Source organism: Notamacropus eugenii, chromosome 1, assembly GCF_028372415.1.
Source record: "Notamacropus eugenii isolate mMacEug1 chromosome 1, mMacEug1.pri_v2, whole genome shotgun sequence".
Lineage (NCBI taxonomy): Eukaryota > Metazoa > Chordata > Mammalia > Diprotodontia > Macropodidae > Notamacropus > Notamacropus eugenii.
Window position 1 is genome coordinate 329851991 of NC_092872.1, and position 22983 is coordinate 329874973.

The 22983-nt window shown below is 37.8% G+C and overlaps 1 protein-coding gene across 2 annotated transcripts; it reads left to right on the forward strand.

Moving 5' to 3' along the window:
• The first annotated feature begins 630 nt into the window (after window positions 1–630).
• PAX9 (paired box 9) lies at window positions 631–22716 on the forward strand. 2 transcript variants are annotated; one of them, XM_072629744.1, is made up of 5 exons: window positions 631–811; window positions 3887–4282; window positions 5147–5773; window positions 9294–9433; window positions 19502–22716. In XM_072629744.1, exons 2-5 carry the CDS (start codon window positions 4279–4281, stop codon window positions 19754–19756), a joined length of 1026 nt encoding a protein of 341 aa, XP_072485845.1. In that variant the 5' UTR covers window positions 631–811; window positions 3887–4278; the 3' UTR covers window positions 19757–22716. The 2 variants fall into 2 exon arrangements, with proteins under 2 accessions (XP_072485845.1, XP_072485846.1); XM_072629745.1 differs by lacking the exon at window positions 631–811 and having other exon boundaries at window positions 3718–4282.
• Window positions 22717–22983: the final 267 nt, after the last annotated feature.

Consider the following 22983-nt stretch of genomic DNA (forward strand, 5'->3'; position numbering starts at 1 on the left):
AATTCACCTATCATAAGTGAGGAAAGATTGAGTATAATATTACCCTTTGGTAATTTTTCTCTGTGTTCTTTAAAAATTCAACTTGGAAACGTCTGGACAAATCATTCCATTCTCACTCCTTTCTCCTCCCCAGATCCAACACATTTTCAATTGGAAAACGCATAAACAAAAGGACTGCTCCAGCCTGAAGCCCGGGGTTTTTCAGACATTACCAGGCAATGTCCCTCTGTTTTGCTTCTCCAGTGTGGCGCCTGAAAAGAACAAACTTGGTGGTAGAGGCTGAAATGGGGAAGGGAGAACGGAGCCCACAGAGATATGAAGAGGCAAACACCTTCACGGGCCTACTCTGCCTAAAACCTTTCTAGAAACCACCAGAGAGTGATCTGGACACAAATGTCTTATCTGTTTCTCCTGAAAAGGTGGCTTGAGTAGGATCTATTGGACCTGGAAAATTTCAGGTAGTGAGGGGGCTTCTCCTCCAAGGCCTCCAGGGTAGTGTGGGGATGGGGTGCATTACAGGTGAAACCCCAGGGGTCTGAGTTTGGTGGCAGATTTATTGAGTTTTTATAGAGTCTCTAGTCAGCAGTGCTGTGGGGGGAGGGGAAGCCAAAGGAGTCACCCAGATTCAAGGCGCTATTAATTATAACTCAATTCTACAGCCGCGGTTTAAACTGGGGGAGGGGGAGGTGGTATTGTCTGTAGTTAAACTTGTCTCTGTGCGCTTCTTCCACCTTCTCCTCCCTAGTATGGCCGAACTTCTCCCCGGGTGAAGGTCTGTAGGCCTTGAGAAGACAGGATTAAGTGGGATGAGGTGAGAAGGCTTCTTGCTCCTGTCTCCCTTTGCCCCTTTCATACTCCTCTTCCTTTCAAGTTGGAGTTCTCCGAAGAGTAAATATTTACATTGAGAACTGAGAACAGGTCTCCCCTAAAAGAAAGCTATCAAGAGAGGAGGGAAAGGTTTTTCTGGCTTCTCTTCAGTTTGAAACTGTTGAGGACCCCTGTTCTGCTGCTTTTGATTTATCTGTAAATTTCTTTCTGGTCAAATTCTTTCAATCCAAGTATTATCTCCAGGACGAGGAGTCAGGCTCTACAAAGCAAGGCGTCAGACCCAAATTGACCCTTCTACCTCCTCACACTGACTTGGATCCCCACTCTCACCTATTTCTTCTGTCTTCCCCTAATAGCTCTCATTTTTTCCCACCCACCTCTCCCAGTCTCTTTTCGCGGTTTCTCACTCTCCGGGAAGTACACAGAGTCTCTTGAAGTAAATTTCTCCAGCCCCCTCATTCAGCTGCTCCAAGAAGGTAAACCTGGGAATTTAGTTCTCTCTGATGATTTGACATTTGAACTTAGGGTCTTTACCAGGCTAGTCAGCGAGAGCAGATTATATATACCTTTTGCCGTTGCCCTCTCCCAGGACTCTCCGCTCCTTGAAAAGTAGCAGAGCTGACCCTTACTCACTGCCTCACTAAGATGGAAACAAGTCAAACACGGTCGCTGCTAAAAAACCTTTTCTCTAAGCCACTTTTTACAAAACATATTGGGAACACTCATTCCGAGCTGGTGAAAGAGGGTCAGAACTTTTGTGTTAAGGTAGTGAGAGCGGTAAATTAGACACAAAAGAAGCTCGTAGCGTAGCGGGTGCACCCAAGGGTGGGAGAAGGGGGGAGGGGAAGGTAGGTAAGTGTGGAAAGGTGTGTAGTAGGCAAAGTTTAAAGCAAACTACAGGAGTAAATAAAAAGTAATAGACATATGGCAGAAAGCATTGGATATATTCTAGATTTCAGAAAGGGGAACCTGTGGTGTAGTCTGGGAACTCAGGGTAAACCCTGAGATTCCTTCTGAACCCCTCTCAAGAAATTTCGAATCCTTCAGTGTGATTCTTTAAGGACTCAACTCTCTATATTCTTTGGGGAAGCGGGAGAAGACTGAAAAACCTACTTGTCAAAGGTATTAAAAGGGAAACCATCCAAGCTGGTCCAGTCTCCCCAAATCATTTACTTTGCAGTCCGGAGAGAAAGGTACTACACTGTGAAGCTGACAATTGCAGTCAACACATGGGGGTGGTGATTTTATATATATATACACACACATAGAGAGAGAGATACATACATACAGTATATGTGTATATATATATATATACATTTGCAGACTAAGAACTTTAAGAATGACACGTTTTTAATATAAATTCTCATATAGTAAAATTTGTCATTTCTTATTAAACGGAAATTAAGTATTCCACTGAATTAAGCATAAGGCCCAAGAAGAAAACTTCTTTTTAAAAATATCTTTGTAAATGACTGAAACAAATTAGTATATTCTGAAAAGATGAGTGTCCTAGTTAGGCATTGGTATGAATACTATAAAGGCAGATTAAAAATCTAGACGACCTTAATAAAAGCAGAATATATCCCAGAATTACTCTAATTTTGGAATTTTTTGTGATATTTTGACTGTAAACCAATAAGCATCTAAATATATAAAAAGAGTCTCGGAATTTGTAGATAAATTTTTGTTTGTTTGTTTGTTTTGTTTTTGCCTTGAGCAGTTGGAGCTTTTGAAAAAAGTATTAAGGGAAACAGTTCTCCTGGGTCTTCTTATTGTATGGGTGATCTGGAGAAAGTCAATTTAAGGTCTCAGTCTCAGACTCTTCTCCTATAAAATGGGAATAACTATATACCTAATTTAACTACCAACTCCACAGGATTGTTGGGAGAACCAAATGATATCCTGGGTTTGGAAGTAATTTTTAAATTGCAAAATGTTTCAAATGTAAAGTACTTATATTATTGTGGTTGAGAATATGTACTCTCTCCGTCAGGTTCAAAAAGATATACTCAATCTTGTTTTCAATTTAGGTAACATCTTCGACAATCTACAAAAACATCAATATTTCAACTCAGTAATCTTGGCCATAAGTGGTCATAGTGACCTTTACAGTTTCTATGTTAACCGCAGAAGTATCCAAAAAGTTAGGTTGTTTGGCTTTATTTGTGCACACATACGCACACAAGAACACAGACACACACGAAAGAAAGCAGGCATGGCATTTTCATCTTCCTTTCACTGAATCTTTCTTATTTAAGTCAAAGCACTTGTGAACATTTGTACCTGAACACAATTATGTTGGTTAAAAATCGGTTACAAACAACAACAGTTCCATGGGAAACAATTTCCAAGTGGGGGAGTTCCACATGGCTGGTTTGTACCAGGTGAAGATTTCACCTAGAGAACTAACATAGCCAAACCCAGCTATCCCGCTACAGCTTTAGTATTGTGTTTCAGTATTGTAAAGACTACTTTCAGAAGCTGGATTCCACTTCCCTCGGACCTGGCCGTTCTTTCTAGCATCAGGTTCTATGTAGAGAAGATAGTCATTTGGTGCGGCCACTGAACTTCTTAAAGAAAAATCGTAAGGTGATGCCACCAGCTTGTCTTCTGAATTCGAACACTTAAACAGTCTCAGGTAAAGCTTTTCTGTGGTAAAGGATACTGGACCCTAACAGTCTTCTCCCGGACACTGAATTTGGGTGGTCTCACAGGGCCTACCTTTCTCTCGCTGCGACGGAGTTTGTAAAGGTGACTCAGTAGAGATTATATAATTCTAAATGCTTTCCTTCCCTCCCCCCCACCCCCAACCAGCACGTTCCAACTAAAGTCTTTTAACTACAGCTATATGATATTCGCCTAAAAAGGTACAGACAATGCTAATCACTCTGAGGTTTTGACCCAACATAGTTGTTCCCTTCTCTTCCCGGTCCCACTCCCCCATAGTGTGGTTTAATGTTTTAATTTGACTATTCGGTATATATTTAGTCCTGATTTTTACCTTCTCTTTGAGTTACAATTGGGCAGATGTTAAATATTCATTTCTATTGTTATTTAGTAATCCAGGTGCTGAGCACGCCTAAAAGAGAGAACGGAAGGAGTTTCCAGGATTACTCTGTCTGTTACCTTCTACAGCCAATCTCAAAGTCGTTTTCTACGAGACCCGCCTCCTTGGAGGTGGGTCACTGGTGATTGATAGGCAGAGACACCCAGCCCAACTCAGCCCAGCCCACTTTACTGCTTAGATTGAAATGCAGAACTCATACCTCTTTCATCGGGGCACAGACTTCCTTTATTCCTTTCCCCCTTTAAGTTCTTGCTGTCTGCTCCTGGGATCAACAGGAGGGACCCAGGTGGCCTGAGGTAGAAGAGACTGAAGCACTGAAGAGGTAGTGAAAGTTAGTTCTTGGGAGTCTGGAGCGGCTGTTCTTTGGTATACTGCTCAAAGCAATGGGTAAGTGGTTGCGTGTAGGATCGGTGAATTTTCTGTGCTGTCAGAATGGGTGGGAGGATAAGTGGCGGGGGGGGGGGGAAGAGAGAGAGAGAGAGAGAGAGAGAGAGAGAGAGAGAGAGAGAGAGAGAGAGAGAGAGAGAGAGAGAGAGAGAGAGAGCTGAGAGAGATACTGGGGAGTCACAACTTGCTTTTTGACTTTGCTCGTGTTTCTACAAGTTGTAACAATGAGTTAAAGGTCAGTAGTACAGAGGAATCTAATGGCTTGGCTGGGTTACTATTAAAGCCACTAAAGTAAAGGAACTTTTACATCATGGATCACTAGAGTAACGGTGGTGGCATTTTATTAGACTAGCACACAACATATTTGGCTTCCCCTCGAATCTGTCTATAGAGGTGGCTGGACAGACTATCAAGCTGAGTATAGAGTATTGAAACATAGGAAGCTTGTGAATCTGATGGAATAATTTAAACCCCAAGAAGTGTGTCCGACTTCCTCTAGTAAGTTTTGAGAACTCCAATGGTCCAACTGCCTCTTATTTTTAAATTGCTTGCGTCTGGAACAATTGGCGAGCTTGGACCGCCGGAGTAGGGTAGGGGATGAAGCAGTCAGACAGCTAATTTCAGTGAGGCTTCCGAACAGTGCGATTTGAAGGACCCTCTTAGGTCTGGGACTTGGAAGAGGAAGAAGTGTCAGTTGATAGACTCGTAGGGCTCTTAGAGCGACCCAAGCCTCCTTTTTTTTTTTTTAACCCGAGAGCTTCGGGAAGGAGGAAGACTGGTGCTCTGACAGTTGTCACAATACTCTGCATGTGTTCGTGTGCGCGCGCGAGCGCGCGCATTGTTTTCATGTATGTTGTTTTGCAGAGCCAGCCTTCGGGGAGGTCAACCAGCTGGGAGGGGTATTCGTGAACGGCAGGCCTCTACCCAACGCCATCAGACTCCGCATCGTGGAACTGGCCCAATTGGGCATCCGACCCTGTGACATCAGCCGACAGTTAAGGGTATCCCATGGCTGTGTCAGTAAGATACTGGCGCGCTACAATGAGACAGGCTCCATCCTACCTGGGGCGATTGGGGGAAGCAAACCTCGGGTCACTACCCCTACAGTGGTGAAACATATCCGGACCTACAAACAGAGGGACCCAGGAATCTTTGCCTGGGAGATTCGTGATCGTTTGCTAGCAGACGGTGTGTGTGACAAGTACAACGTGCCTTCGGTCAGTTCCATCAGCCGAATCCTACGCAACAAGATTGGAAACCTGTCTCAGCAGAGCCAGTACGACTCTTACAAACAGCATCAGCCACCGCCGCAACCCGCCTTGCCTTATAACCACATATACTCGTATCCGAGTCCTATTACTGCAGCTACAGCCAAAGTACCTACTCCTCCTGGAGTGCCTGGAATTCCTGGCAATATGGCCATGCCTCGAACCTGGCCCTCTTCGCACTCTGTCACAGATATCCTGGGAATCCGCTCCATCACAGACCAAGGTAAGTTCAGGCTACTGTGAGGACAGGGTCTGAGAGGGAGGGAATAGTGGAAGCGATGTTCATCTTTTCCTTGCCCCATCCTCACCTCTCCACACACTCCTCTTTAATAGCTTCAAATCTCTTCAGTGTTCTCCACTTGGGGAACTACTGTCTATGGATTGTCTCTTGACCCTTCTAACGGGAAGACCATTTTTATTAGGAAGTATAGCGAGTTTTCCCTCCCTCTGCCTTAGCAATTGCAATTTACCAATTTTAATATATATGTATATGTATATATACATATACATATATATTTGCTTCACCTCGAGCTGCCGAATCCAGATTCCTTACCCATCGAATTCGCGCTTCACATGCTCCTTTTATTTTTTCCTTCTTCCTCTCTTGCTTCGCGATACATTCTAGATTTTTGTTCTCTAGAATTTGGTTCAAATTACGAATTCAAGGCAATATAACTTCAGGTTTAAATAGTAGTGGAGAAGAGAAAACGATCCAGCTAACTCTTCGAAAGCCAAATATAGTCTACTTAACTCCCAGATCCGGACTCATGGAGCTGGGGCTTTGCATTGAAATTGCAGGGTTCCCCTTCTCGGATTCTCGCAATCAGGCCAAATTTGCTCAGACAGGAAGTTCAAATGTCACCTAATTGGTTTCATTCTTATACTTCACTTTATGAAACAGTGAGTGAGCCAAAAAGAAAACCATCGGTTACTTTGTGTGGCTGTCCCTTCCAGGGATTAATTTTCTGCTTTATTACTGTTCTTTCCTGCGTTCTACTTTTCATTTGGGGAGTGATGGAAGAGAGAGAAAGTGGGAGGGAGATAATGTCGGTCTTTACTTATAGCTGTTTCTCTTTACCTAAAATCTTGTTAATAGCTCTTTTAACCATTCATTTTGTCTAAAGCGAAATAAACTAAGGTTCCTTATAGTCAGCACCTTTTCTTTATTTTTTCTCCCCTTCGTATTTTTTGCCCTCCGCTTGTCTTTCTTTTATCTCAGCTTCCTTTGCACCTACATCAGTTCGGCAACCAGAGTAGAGGGCTGTGTTTTGATTTTGCACTTTTAGCCGCAGTAGAATTGTTCCCCTTTCTCTCCTTTTCCCTTTCTATGCCCTGCCCTGGCCCCCACCCCCACCCCCAACACACACACGTTCTTCCTCCCACGACTTTTTCTACATTGATAGACCAGGGAGCGTCTTTTCGGCCAGGCAGATTGGCTCCCCAAGGTCCAAGGCGATCAGTATTTCCGTAGGCGAAGTTTGTTTTCTTTTACTAAGCTGTTAAAACACCGTCAAGTCAAAGAACCGAAGAGGCAGATCTCAAATAATAGCTGAGGACTGAGAAGTGTAAGCCTTACTTGTCTAACAGCTCTCTATGCGTTTGAAAAGAACCGAGGGGCAATTCCTTTTTGGGAGGGGTAGATACCTGCAGTTATTTCCTCCTTTATTAACACCACATTGGCATAGTTGCCTCTCAGTAACCAAACAAGAGTCTTGGATTTTCATTCCCTTGTTGTCGATAATAGTATTTAAAAGACTCTTCTAAAAGCACAATTCTTACCCTCACCAGAGCCAGCCAGGTTAGGGTGAACAGAACACTGGAAGCAGCATTCTGAGGGTTGTTTGCCCTTGATTTATAGGATAAACTGACCTCGATGACATTTAAAGGAAGCTCCTATTCATGGGAAAGTGTGAGATCTGCAGGAATGGGGGCTCTCTGAGAGATCTCAATTTCTTAAGACATCTGCTGGCTGGTGCCCATCGACTACATTTTGCTACGGAAGACGAAGAGATATAGACAGCTCTGAGCTGGAACATAGCCTCAGTCCAAATGGGAACACGACTTAATTCATTTATGGGGAAAACTCATTCAACAGTAGACAAAGTTGAAAAGAAAACTGTTCTCCCACAAGAATCATAGTTAGAATAAGTGTCATTTGACAGTTTCTCTGATTAGTGGGTGAGGAGGGAAAAGTCTTCGTTGTGATGTGGAGTTTTTTGGGTTTTTTTTTTTATGTTCTAACACTGAAAATCTTGTTCGTGAAAAATCAATATTCCGCCTAATCGTTGCTCTTCAGCATTCCCTCGTTGTTACACACACGCACACACATATGCTTGTGTATGGAGGTTAAAAAAACCGCCTAACTCTTCAATCCATATCACTTCAAAATAAAATGTTTCGAAGTGTGCTTGTCTTTAACCTTGTGTCTCTTTTAAAAGAAGTATGCCAACATAAAAGTGCTGACGAATGAATAAGTATAGCTTAATAGGTTTTTAGAATTTTGTCGCTTACGTTTGTGTATGTCAGTTGGAAACCAAAAGAATTCATGAACCTTTGGCTCCTCTTCCTAAAATTTCCAATTATTGAACCTGGATTTATTTCTATTCTTTTTCTCTTCCTTGCATAACCTCTCTTTCTCTAATCCTTTCTATAAAGCCCAGCATTTTAGGGAGGCAGGCGACTTATTTTCACAGTTCCTCAATTTCTCAAAAATACTTCTACTGTTCATATCCGATAACTGACTGGTACACTGATCCCAACATTAACCCCCCTCCCCAATCTGTATAACTGTAACTGTATTAATTAGACAATGTAGTTAGACAATGTGGATCAGGAGTGCACTTGGAAGAAGTGGGCACTCATGTCAACAATTCTAAACATGTATAATTTCTATTATTTGTTTATATGCTTTCAAGGGACTTTGAGAGTATTTATTTATATCCGCAGTTAATATTTTCATGTGCTTTGGCAAGTCTACTGAAACACTTCTTTCTCAGGAGTAATGTTTTGTTTTTTTTTTTAATTCATAGTTGAAGGAAATGCTAAATTTCAGTTCTAGATTAGTGAAAATAAGGATTTTTAAAACTGAAATTCACGAATTCCCCTCCTCCCCAATGGATCGTGTACCCCAGTTTAAAACTCCTGTATTCCATCGATTTACACAATAAATGGGGGATATATTTAAACTCACATTTACTCTGAGACTGATATGTGGGCAGTCTTTTCATCTTCAGCACCAGCTTTCTTGATTTTGGTCAGCCCCCTACCAACTTTGGGTTTAAGATGGAAAAGAGGAGACAGGCTTTGCCTCTTGCCTCTTCGTTTTCTTTCCCTGATTCGGGAAAACGCGCTTTCTCAAGTTTCCTCGTCCAGTTTCTCCACTGAAGTCAGGCGGGAAAATGAAAGTCTTATTAAAAAAAAAATCTTACTGGAGGAGTTAAGGAAAAGGGCCATTCAAGACCCATTTAGAGTGGAGCATAACGCAGACTATACCTTTGATTCGAAAAAACCCAGAGACATGACTTGGCCCAGTGGTGGAGTTAGGTAGAAGACAAGGGAGGAATCTGACTGATTTCTGCGGACTCGGGATTTAGAGGCATTTACTTCGCTCCTTTCTGGGAATTCTATGCTATTGGGAGAAGAGGGTAGATACGCCCTGAGATCACAGAGTCGTCCACATGCAGCCCCAGCCAGGCTTCCAGCCTGCCTAACATTTCTGCCTTTCTCCTGTACTTCCACCGCAGTGAGCGACAGCTCCCCCTACCACAGTCCAAAGGTGGAAGAGTGGAGCAGTTTGGGCCGCAACAACTTCCCCACCCCTGCCCCGCACCCGGTCAACGGGCTGGAGAAAGGCTCTTTGGAACAGGAGGCCAAATATGGACAGGTAAGGAAAGGCTGAGGGACAAGGGGCACCCCTGAAGCTCGACTTTTATGAAGGGTTCAGATCTCCTCGCATACTTCTCAAAGGGGATGCTGGCACACTTGGAGACCGATGAGCCAGGAGCTCCTAGTGTGTATTTTTTAAGCCCAGTGGTACAATGAAAAGTCAGGAGACCTGAGTTTGAATCCTGACTCATTATTTGTGTGACTTTAGCAAGTTACTGTGTCTCAGCTTTCTCATCTGCAAAACGAGAGGGTTGAACTAGGTAATTACAATTATAATAACTGACAAGTTTTACCTTGTTCTTTACACACATTTAATCCTCAAAACTAGATACAATTATCTCCATTTTACAGACCAGGAAAATGAAAGTAGGAGAGATTAATTAAGTTACTTACCAGCAGATAATCTCTAAAGTTCCTTCCAACTCTGAATCCTATGATTATATGATATTTTGGATGGCGAACATTTTGACCCTAATTACTGTCAGGCCCCTATACTGAGTTGTTAGCGTTAAGAGCCAGGACATCCTGTTCCTATTCTTCCAAGGAGCAGAGGCTGAGAACTACCTAAACTCAAAGTTCCCTTTCTCTATTCTCACCTACTTGAACCTCTCCAGTTCCCTGAAGTTCATGTGGGTTAGCCTTAAGTGGGGAATCACGAATGGACCACTAACTCAGGAAATATTTTCTCCATATGACTCACCCCTGCTGGGATAAGAGCCCCAAGAGCCCCAGGATTCACTGAAGTCTTGAGGTTTCCATTCTGCCAAAGCGGGGGGAGGCCCTCTTGCAGCACAAAACTCCTCCACCCTCACCCTTACTCCTAAACCATACCTTCAGGAGGCCTGAGCCTCTATGCAAAGACTTGAGAAAAGACAGGGCTAGATTCAGGCTTTGAGAATTTCAGGATGGCATTTGATAAAGACAGGAGTCAGGCTGTCAGATCTGGGGCCCAGTATCTGGCATTCTCTAGTATTCAGTACTGAATCTAGGGGAGAGGAGAAGGAGGGGATAGAAGATGATACAAGTAATTCCTTCCTGGGGTGGGAAAAATGTTTAAGTCTTGCTCAGCAACCCCTTACATTCATCCCCTGCCAGTCAGAGCAGATGTTTCTGGTAGTTCAGAAGTGCACAAAGAGGAAAGGAAAGAAAGGTATAGAGAAGTCTATAGTTCTAGTTCCAAATTCGACTGGAGTTCTCTTTCCCAACTTGCTCTCCCATTGGTGGTTCTGCTGAAATCTTTAAATAGAGGTTTCTGATTAATGCCTACCCTGGCTGACTTGGGAGTCAAGACAACCAGTCTGCGGGTACTTTTTGGTTTAGGGATTATGCACTTTATTCTTAATTTTAAACACTTCCCGGAATTACTGTGGCCATCACAAACCAAAACCTGCCACACAGGGAAGTGGAGCAACTAGATAAACTTAATAAAATTAGCATTTGTCGATTAAAGGTCAAATCATAATCTCCCAAAAGAAAACCTCAAATTGTACTGAATGGCGGTGGACTGTTTAATTTTTTGTTTCCTTCCCTCCCCCAAAAGGAGGTATTAAGGCACTCATTTTTTCAAAGAAAACCGACCAACCACAACAACAACAACTACAACAAAACCCAAGCCAAATAAAGATTACCACCCTAGAGTTTTAAATCTAAATTCAACAGCTAAGTACACACTCAGCACTTAAGTACATACTCAGGCTTGTAAGTTACAAATATACTCAAATGTTTCTATATTATCCTTACCCCAAACATACCTCAAGTCAGAATTCTGAAAACTCCAAATACCTAGCTTTCACTGAATGCTTTTATTTTTGAGTTTTAAAGATTTCTCTTTCTAGAAAAAAAAATTTCTAATGTAAATTGAGCTTTTTGCTCAATTAAACTCTTGGAAATCCCAGATGACTCTTTCTTTTACAAAAACTTTCCTTCTCCCACTTTAATAACTTAAATATAGAAGAAGAAGAAGAAATTACATACATTATCTCATTATATTCTCCCTACAAACCAATGAGGTAAGCAAAGGCCAGAATATCAAGAGTTTGAGAATCGTCCAAAGTAACACCAATGTTAAATAGCCCAGTGAAGACTAGAAGATCTTTTTTTTAACTCCTTGGTGAGAATCAGAATATTTATTTTCCTTCTTCTGTAACACATAACTCTTACCAAAACATTTATTAACAAGGAAAGAGTTTTCTCTTTGAAGACTCTATTCCTGCTGAAAGTAATGTTGGTAAGCAAAAATTATGAAGAGGACTTTGATGTTATCTTTCTGAACAAGCAGGCTGCACACATATAGTATTAATGCTGATTTTTCAGCAATCGAATTCACTTTTTATGGATTCAATAGCATAACACATTATATCCTTGAGCTCAACCTTCAGGAGGTCTCCAAGGACTTTGATAGACTTTATTATGCATCCTCTGAATAACATGGAGAAATACACAGATGGAAAGGATTTTGTTGTTCTCTTGGGCTGCCTCTTTATAGCTGATGAAATCAGTTGCTATATAGGTAATTTCTCAATACAAAAAAAGACCTTGAGTCTCTTTTCCTGTCATTTAACCAAATTGTAAGTTCTCTTTTGAAATTCAAATAAATTTTATTCATATATGTTACATAAAGGTCATACAACTAAATCAATAAAAAGTATAGAAGTTTCAACTCTGAATTATTTGCTTCAAGATACATTCCAAACCTTTAATAAAATTGCTTACATTTGACAGATTGAATATTCAGATTCAGTAAATCTCAGAACTGAACCAGACATAGAACTGAAAGAAACAGCAAGTCAAATGATAAGTGATGTATGTGTTCAGGAGGAGAAAACTAAAGATGAAAACTGATTTTTTTCACCCCAAAGAAAAGTTGGTATATATCAAAGTAAACAATGGATATTCTTATTTACATTCTACTTTTGTACTGCTAAGGAACCAATTACTACATTATTCTATTTAGACAACTAAAAATAATGCAAATGTTTAAGAAATGAAAAAATGTCTAATCACTTTGAAGACTTTGAGTGCATTGTCATTAATTTTCTAAAGATCTGAGTACTTAAAATGTGCTGAACATTTGAATATTAACTTAAGCTTAATTTAAATATTAAACAATATATCACTTTAACTTTTGCAAAACACTTTATACACTTTATCTCATTTGCACCCATTTTGAGTGTCATACAAATACTTATGCTTAGAATTGTAAATGATTAGCTGATGGTTACGTTGTAAGTATCAGAGGCAGGATTTGAACCCAGCTTTTTCTTACTCAGGAGGAAATCCACTATCACCCACATGATTCTGTAGATCAAAAAGAATCTTATATGGATTTGGAGATTCAAACAACTTTTGAGTCTGGACATGTAATATATTTCCTTGGCTAAAAATTCATACATATATATTTATACACGTACTCGCATAAGTACATATGTCTTCATTATCCAACAAAGCATAACATAATTAATATTACTTTTGAAGATGTCATCAATATTTTCAATCTAAAATACAAAGCTTTTGGTAATATATTTGACCTCCAAGTATGCAACCTTTTGAGGTTGCATGGTAAAAAGGTCATACTTCATAGTATTTACACAATTTGTTACTCTTAAAAGGCATTTATGAACACAATAGATACCATTATTTAACTTCCTTATACTGTGCAGTAGTGGTGTATGTTACACATTTTCTCTCTCATTTTATAAATGAAGAAGTGTAACCTTGCAGGACCTGAGTCATTTATCCAAGGCTAGGCATCAGATCAAGGGAAAAATGTAGATTCTTGAGGCTCAAGTCATTAAACTCTACCAAGGTAACTTTCAAATTATAGTAAGTGCTAGGGAGAAGGGGGGAGTGGTGGTATGGGGAAGTTTCAAAGAGGCAAAATTAGATTTGATGTTAGGAAAAACTTCTGAACAATTAGAGCTATCCAAAAATGGAATAGCCTGCCTTAAGAAATGGAAGTCTCCAGGCAGATCTAGATGATGACTCACTGATATACTATAGTGTGGCGATTCCTTTTTTGTGTGAGTTGGACTACATGGTCACTAAAGTCTCTTCCAACTCTCAAATTCTATGATTCTATATGAGACTGCGGCAACAAAAAGCATAGATTTGATTGGCTCCTGTATGCTGGTGTTTTTGCTTTCCAATTTAAGCTCTAAAGAATGTCTGCTTGATTCCTCATAATTAGAGCCTTATGCACATTTCAGCTACATATTCACATGTGTGAGGGAAAGCTCAGCATAATGTTTTCAAGTGTTTTTTAACATTGCTGCACTGAATGATTGGCATTTTATGGTACCTTTTAGTAGTCCATGTCTCCCACCTCAGACAAATTGGAATGTATTTATTGCACATAAATACTAATAAAATCAGATTGTTTTATCCACAGATAAAAAATCAAAACATTATTACTAAGCTTAAAAAAGAAAAAGACAAACACTCTGCTTCTCACTCTATGAAGAAATTCTTTCTTTTATTCTTTCATGACTAGTTCTTTTCCAACTTTGGTTGGGAACACATAACCCTTGGTGACTATTGTAATATAATATATAAGATTTCACAAGGAATGATAGGAATTTGACTCATATATATATATATATACACATATATATGTATGAGTATAATATATATATATATACCCTTTTACATATTATTTAATGAATTTATTATACCTTATATTAGTTTACATTACTTTGTAAATTATTTGGAGACATTCCAAAGTTTCTTAGAAAAAAATTTTTTTAGTTATTTATTTACTACCTAACTGAAAAGAAACTAAAAGTTAGGTTTTCTGGCTTTGGGTCACAAGTATTATCTTCATTTTAGGATAAAAGAACACTTCTTCCTTAGAATTTGTGATCAACTCAATTATGAAAGTATTATTTAGACTGGTTGGTTTTAACCAACAGTATTAACAAGCAAAACTTTGATGAGGAAATGTCAGATATAATGCTTTCATAAAACTTAATATCTTTAAAAGGTGATGTCAATTCATACAATATTTTAAAGCTGATATGTCATAGTTTTAAATTATGAGATTAAAACACCAGTGCCTTATAGTTCTCAATTCCCCAGTGACATTTAGAGCTGCAACTTGATAACTAAACATAATTAAGATCCTTTTTGATGAATATTGAAATCATAATTAAAACTGTCATTTCATTTTATCAGATTTTTATTTTTAATCAACTCAGTATATACTGGATTAAAGGAGGTGATTGGCAGTCAGAAAAAAAATGACTACACAAAACATTTAGGGATCTTTGTTTATTAATATATCCCAATGCTTTTTCTTGTTTATGATTTTGAGATTGGAATTCTACGTAAAGCACATCTATACTTGCAGCCAAGTTTACTTTACAAAAGTGCCAACAAAAAGCAAACTCAAATGAGTTTGCGGGAATAGTCATTTGGAATTACTGAGTGGATAAAAGATTGGGTAAGGGATCTGTCTCTCTTCCTCTGGATTTTCTTTAAGAGAGACATTATTGGGTGGACAAACAAATCTCAAAATGTAAAGAATAGTCTGTAGCTTCCAGTGGCCAGACGATTGTCATACCACAGGCATCCATTTTTTCTCCCTGAGGCAGGAAAGAGACACAAAGATTTCAGGATCAAATAGGTAGGGCAGAATTTTTATTTGTCAATAGCTCTTATAATTTTGGTCACTCAGAAGATATTGCTTATTCTCTGACAAAGTATGCATACTAGTTCAAAGGCAAAATAGCATATCTTTGAACAAAAATTTCATACATTCAATAATTGTGGTTTTTTAAGGTGACAGAACCATATGAATCTCGGTAACTTTAATTACTTTCTACAATTGGCAACTTACTCCCTTTCATTTTAATAATGACTTTCCTCAACAACAGTGTGTTTTAAAATTTATTTCAAATATTATCCTCCAGCACTGTTGTTCAATCATTCAGTCATGTCCAAGTCTTCATGACCCCATGGACTATAGCATGTCACACTCTTCCATCTTCTACTATTTCCTTAAGTCTGTCCAAGTTCATATGTGTTCTTTCCTTTAACACTGGTGGGTTTTATTTTCTACTTTTTGAGAAATCTCAACAATTAGAAAAGTGCTCTTTCTAAAGGATTCTCTTTTGTCTGTTTCTATTAGGACTAGTAAGTATTGTTTCCAAAATCAGGCAGAAGACAGACTGGTTCTGGGGAGCCTTTTTTTAGGGAAGAGTTGTTGTGGGTCTTTATAGAATATACACATATAAAGAGACTAATGGATTGAGCTTTTATTTATAGCATCATTAGGTAAAGCCATTTTCAAAAATGAAATTTTCATTACTGATATTTCATTTCGCAGATTTGTTTACTCCTCCCTGGGGACTCCATATTATTGGTTGATTTATAAATTGTATTTACAATCTCATTAAATGGAATAATTTAGTGCATTTACTTCTATTATATTTATGATGTACATTTGGGAGTCTTTAGTTAACCTAAGTACAGCTTTTCAGATTGGTTATATACCCTGCATTGAAAACATTAAGTACATAGACCCATGTACTGATTGAGTGGGAAGAATAAAGAAATAGTGTGGCTACCTGTAGCATTGCTTTATTTGCTGTGGAAAATTTTACTCCTTCAGTTGCTGTTTCATAAATATCAATTGACTTTGTCTTATGGAGACCTGTGGTTTTCAGCAGTGGCACTTTCTAAATTAATAGTGAGAAAATGGAAGTGTTTATGGAGTGTCCAGAGTGAATGTATAATGAAGGTGGCAGGGGACAGGCTCACTTTAATGTTCAGAATCTGGGTCCTCATCTTTCCAAATCTAAGTTTATAAAGTTAAGAATGTGTTTAAAAAAACACACAACACTTTCTCAAAAGTGAGGTCATTTTTTAGCTTAACCAAAAAACAAAGACTTTCTGGAAAGCCATTTAAAGAAACATTTTATTATTTTGGGTGGTAGAGAAAGTCATTCAGCCTTTCTATGCTGTTGTTAAAAGAAGATGACAAGGTTAACCTCTCTTATGGGATTTTGGGAGGAGCATATAATAAAAATGACTCTAAAATCTCTAGCAAATTTTAAAGTGCTATAAAATGTTTAATAATAATGAGATTCTTAACAAACACCAAATTTGGGGCCCTGAAGATGCAGAAACTGAGTTGACATGAAAAAAGGAAGCAAATTAGCAGCATACCTACCCTGAGCTAGTAAATCTAGTCATGAAGGGAGGCACCTGAAGGGCAATGTTGGCTAGACTCCAGTGTTCCACATCCCCCTAGGTTCAGAAAGTATTATATGAAATAAGAATCTGATCCAGCATTGTTTCCCAGAGAAACTCAGAGTGAACTTTTTCTTCTGAGAGAAACCCTGGTGTATTTGGTGAGGTGTGGGCACTACAGCAAGATATTGCTTGAAAAGTTTAAATAGAGAACACAGGGAACACAGTGATGATAGGTAAGGAGACATAAGGCACAACGGAAAAGAATACCATTAAGAAAGTAGGGAGGATGCAATTTTTTTTTAAAAGCAGAAATTTCAGGAAAAAAGTTTGTCATGTAGCAGACAAACTAGTAGTAAAAAAAAAAAGCAATAGGCAGAAAATGGATGTTGTGAAGTGGGAACATAGGATTCGTCTGCCTACTTCTTTTTATTCACTGAAAAATTGAAAGGTTTGAAGATAACTGAAGCTTTCACCCTACAAAAGTGTTATACATAATGAATTTTAGCATATGCTAGCTATTTGATGCAGCTATTATTTCAAATGCAATGATAAGCCTTTTCATTTTATGAAAAAAAAAGCTATGCTAGCTTTGAATGTTGAGAGGGGTGCTATATGTTATTCATTTCCCCACAGGAAATAGGATTTCTTGTTTATTATCCGAATACAAAGCACCGATAGTATAAGTTTATATCTTTACTAAGAAATAACTGTAGAACTGAAAGGCGAAATTCAGAGCTTACTGTTCATAGTAGCCATGTAGAAGACCAGCAACAGATGTGAGAAACTTTCAAAAAGGGGAACTGAATTCACCTTAGCAACTAATTTCTCCTAGTCTATTGACAATTCTTCAAAAATATCTTTAAAAATCCTTCAATTTATTATTAGCTAGGTCAAGCCACTCAGCGATCTTTTTGCTCAGAAATTTTTATCCTGTGACTTTTCTCCTAAATCTCCCAGTACTTGTCCTCTTCAGCATAATAGGACTTTCTGGAGAGAGTCACCACGCCACTTCTGGAATAAGCATGAAGAATTAACATTATAGGTCCAGTTTTATGTGTTTCAATTATTAGACAAACAAGAAATTTTTAATGAGAAGCTCCATTTGAAATTTATTTTATTCTAACAGATACCTAAGAAAAGCACAAGGATCCACTTAGTAAAATTTCCTAGTTATACCTTAAGATAGAAAACCATAAGGTGTGTTTACATCAACAAAAGGAGCATAAATCGCTCAACAAGTGATAAATAAAAATTAAGGCAAATTGAATTAAATTATGAAAATTAAGCTAGAATATAGTGAGGATCCTTGGATTTTATCTTTCAGAAGGAATTTAGAGATTATCTAATGGGGAAAAAACTTTATTATTTAAACTTTACTTTTGAATTGATTTTTTTCTATTTAATATAGTATCTTGGACATGTGTGTGAATATGTATACATCCATATATACACATATTTCCATTCTGAAAGATAGATATGTTTGCCTGTATGTATGTATATATACCTAATGCACCCTACATACATTTATGTGTGGATCTTGAATAATAGAAAATTTTCCTGAAAAGCAAACTTCCTCAATTATGCTTTTGTTAGAAAAATATATCAAATTTTAGTTGATTCAAGTCACCATTAGGAAGCAAGATTTATTCTTTGCTTTTTAAACAATGTATGAAGTGATTTGAAGTAGAACTGATTTAAAGAGCACAAAAGAAGTCCTTGCCAGAGTCAGAATTATAATTTAGGATATCTTTTGTGGTGTTAGTAGTAACAATAACAATAGTATTCCAAAAGTGCACCATTTCCTAAGGAGCTATTTCTGACAAACTGCAATATTTTTGTTTTTTTTTTAATTATAATTTTAAATTTATTTCTAATAGTCCATTGATATAACATTAAAATTTATGATTGATTCAAGAACTTTTTGAACGAATTGTCCGAACAATTTAAAATGATCTGATAATTACTTATATTCTAAATGGGTAAATACTTATATTCTTCTTGAAAAAAATCCTGATAGAAAATTAATTTCTCATCTCTACGCCAGTTATGTCAAAGGTTCTTGATTGTTTTGCACGTAGTGGACCGCTTTAGCAATCTGGTGATGTTTATGGGTCCTTTCTGAGGATATTCTTCTTAACAGCATAAATTTACAAAAGAAACCAAAGGTTGTTGAAAATAAATATGTAATTTGTTTCCCGTCCCATCACAGGCCCCTGAACTGTATCCACAGACCATTCCCACTGGCCCTATCACTTGCCTCCAAGGTTAAGAATCTTCCAATTAATAACTCCTGAGCTGCGTAAAAAGCACTGACCAAGACAAAAACAAAAACAAAACAAAAACTCTGTTATTTTCTTGTCCTTTGTCAAGTAGGTATTCATGGTAAGAAAGCTAAAACACTTAACTATGCCATATTTAAGGAAGATCATATGCGTCATGACTTCCTACTGACAGCTATGCCCTGCTGTCTTCTTTATTAGAAGGAAAACATTCACTATGAACTTGTACAAACACTTCAAGGAAAGAGCCAGAGAAAATGAATGGAGGTTGACTTCTGTAGCCAAAATGCTAGGGAGCTTGATGCTAGGGAGCCAAAATGCTAGGGAGGGAAGATATATTTCTTCCCTCATTTCTTCCCTTTCATTTCTTCCCTCACCTAATATCTGCCCTAGACCAGAGGAGTGAAAAATAGTAAGACAGTATTCTTTGGGATTTGTGCTATGCCTTTTGTCTCAATAATATGAAACCAAATCTTCAGAGTGTGTAGTTAAATACTCAAGGCCAATCTCCTATTCATCCTAAGAACCCACTTTCTATTTTTCAAATATAATTATTTTTCTTCCCTCTACCTCTTTTCTTCTTCTGTCCATTTCAGGCACCAAATGGCCTCCCAGCCGTCAGCAGTTTTGTGTCAGCATCCAGCATGGCTCCTTACCCTACCCCTGCCCAAGTGCCACCTTATATGACATACAGTGCTGCTCCTTCTGGTTATGTTACTGGACATGGTTGGCAGCATGCTGGCAGCACTCCACTCTCCCCCCACAACTGTGACATCCCAGCATCGCTGACTTTCAAGGGCATGCAGACAGCCAGAGAAGGTAGTCACTCTGTTACAGCTTCTGCTCTCTGATATGAAGTTCAATTTCGAACAATTTCGTCCCAACCTGTCTCACTCTGCATCAGCCAGTCCTCTTCTTGCCCCCCAAGGCCATACTACCCTATCCCTTCTGTTCCCAAATCTTTCCCACCTCCTTTTCTAGATTCACATCCTTTGTGTTAATGACACGTAAATATTTCTTGCCCTAGCTTCTCTTCCACAGAAAAGCTGAAATAACCTTAGGATTTAAATAACAGAAGCAACATTAAGGAATGAAGACAATTTCTGTTGCCCACACAGTGTTTTTACTTGTGGAAGAAATCTGCATCCCTCAAAGGGCTCAAGAAACTTTTTTGATTTCATTGGTAAAACCACACGTGTATATTTATTCTAAATCAACCTGAACTTTTAAAATGTGCAATTTGTTGTTGAGGTTTGTGAAAATCAATAAAGGAAAATAAACAGAGAAAAATAGTTATGCTATACCTTCTAATCAACCAAGGTGACCGAGTAAACTTTGATTCACAATTTATTCATCTAGAGAACAAATCAACAACCAATCTGTTTGAGTGAACCAATTTGTTTTGACAAATGGCTTAATGGGGGTGTAGGTGGAATTGTATGTAGAACCAAGGCAATATCTCAATTGCTGTTCCTTCTGGCGTTTCAACCTGGTACCAAAGGCATGATTGTTTATATTTCTATCATTTTGTAAATATGGCTTTGGGTAGCGCTTGTGTTTTTGTGCCTTGGTACTTTGATATTCCTCCATGTCCCCATCATCTTCATACACTTTAGAAGAAATTTTTTTTTAAAAAAAAAAAAGGTGACTTTCTGGGAATCTCTGACTTTGGTGGTGGACTACTCAGGCTCTGGGAATATGGACTCCACACCCCACCAATTTTTGTGTATGCAGTGAAGGCTTCAACATCTCATGAAGGACATTTTTTTCCTACAGCAGAGGAATCAAAAGGCAAACAGAACAAGTCAATTTCCCCTACTGTACCTTAACTGAACTACACACATGCCAAGCCTAAAAAGGGAAGCAGGTGGAACATATCTGAACAGCAACAAAAAACTGTAGAGGAAGTCACTTAGAAGCTTAAGTTTAATGTGAAACAAAATGCAAAGACAATTTTTACAATGAACTTAAGTTAAAGAAAAACCACTGTGAAACAAAGTTGTACTTTTATTGTTGACTTACTTGTATGTTCAGCAATTTCAGCTCAAAATTGTGTTGTAATTTAAAGAAAATGGAAAGTTTGGCTCTAGTGAATGTAAAAATGGCTTGCTGTGAAGTTTACATTGTTGTACAGGAGCATGTTTCACTTACAGGTAAACTGGTGGTGGTACTAGATCTACAAATGCTACTTAATTTTTTTTTTTTTTAACAAATTCCCTTTACTAATTTCTGAATTCACAGGAAACTTTTAATTGCTAAATCATTCCATCTCAATTATTTTCCGATTTAATGTTAATTACAGAAAATGTGTGTGTGTGTGTGTGTGTGTGTGTGTGTGTGTGTGCTTGTATACATCTTAACTGCTTTTTTGGGCAAAATTCTACAGGAATTTTTTTCTGTTCTGTTTAGAAACTTATTCACATGCTTGAAAATAGAAGCATGGAAATGATTTGGTTTCTTTTTTGATTGGCAAAATTCATTTATTAGAATGTTAATATATTGTGGGTTTTTTTTTTTGACTTGTGCAATAACTAAAAGGGTATGTCACTAGATATGGATGTCAAAGATTACATTCATAAAATAATCTTGATTACTACATTTCTATGCTATACACAGCTTACATGGCAATCCAGTTCCTGCTACATCAATTTCATGGCCTCATCTTAAACTCAGATAGGTAGATTAGCTAATTTTCAAATTATTCCCACATAAACAATAACCAAACTCCCTACAAAAATTATAACCAAGGAAGTCCTTTCCCACCCCCACCCCATTCAAGCAGCTGTCTTATAGCAGCCAAAGCAACCTAATTTCTGTGCTATAAACAGGCTTATAACTTCAGGGGTACGAGTAAGCAAAAAGGAGCAGTCGAATTCTCAGGGCTTCCTTTGATCTTGTTAAATTCTTATTGACATCTAGGAGTTTCAAGTCTAGTGAAAAAGTAGACTATAAACCAAAAGAATGAGAGGTGCCAGTCCAATGTTTTGTGTACACTTTAAAAATTGTCCAAAGAGGGACTTTTCTGCCTGTCAGAGAAACTGATATAGGTAATAGAATTAATCATTGTCAAATGTTTTGCAGAGTTTTCCAGGTGACATAGGGTCTTTAAATAATGCGAATTGTTACTGGGCAGAAATGAAATCAAATATTTTTATTTCTCATTTTCTGTTCTCAAAAGTCTCTTATTGCGTTGTTTATATTTCTTCTGGTTCTTGTATTTTTTTAATATGGAAAACTTTTTTGTTGTTGTTGTTCAAGGGTTTAACACCAGAGAATTCACATGGTGTAAATTGAAAATGACAAAGCAAACTCCAAACATTATTTGCTAATGGAATGATCTCACAACTTGAAGTCACTCAAAAAACTAGAAAGGAAGGGGAATGCAGTGAAGTTTTTGGTTGATTATTTTTGTTCATTATCATTAACATATTCTCTCTGTTTCCCAGAGGGTAAAAGTATTCTTTTTAAACTGGCAGATATACTCTTTAGATGTATTTTTCCACATTGTCCATAAGGAGAAGCTAATGCTTCAAATACATGGCCTTTATGCAGGCAAAGTCCTCTTTGATATAATTTGGAAATATAACCTGTGTAGCTAGAATGCAATTGGATCTTACTGAAGGCACATTCTCATTTTTCTTTGCATTTCTGTTTTTAATCGTCCTTTTATTGAAAGATTGGGCTGAAATATAATTAAAAAATCATGTTGGAAAGGATGTACAACAGAAGGCTGTGTATGTATATAAGTATATTAAAAGCCTTTTATTTTTATATTTTGAATGCTCTAAATTAATAAAAATAATAATGACAATGTTATCTTTTACTTTTAATTTTTAAAATAATTCTAACCAAAATTTCCTCATGGTATTAGTTAACTAAGGTATGCATTGCCTAGAAGGGGAAAATCTCTTTACTGATTTAAGCTACTGGACTAATATCTTTATATCTATAACAACAAGGTATAGTTACAGAATCTGATGTGACTACACAAAAATCAAAGACATATTTTCACTAGTACATGTTAATGCAATAATCTTTGGAAATGCTAAGGTTGCTTACTGATTCTAAACATTTTCAC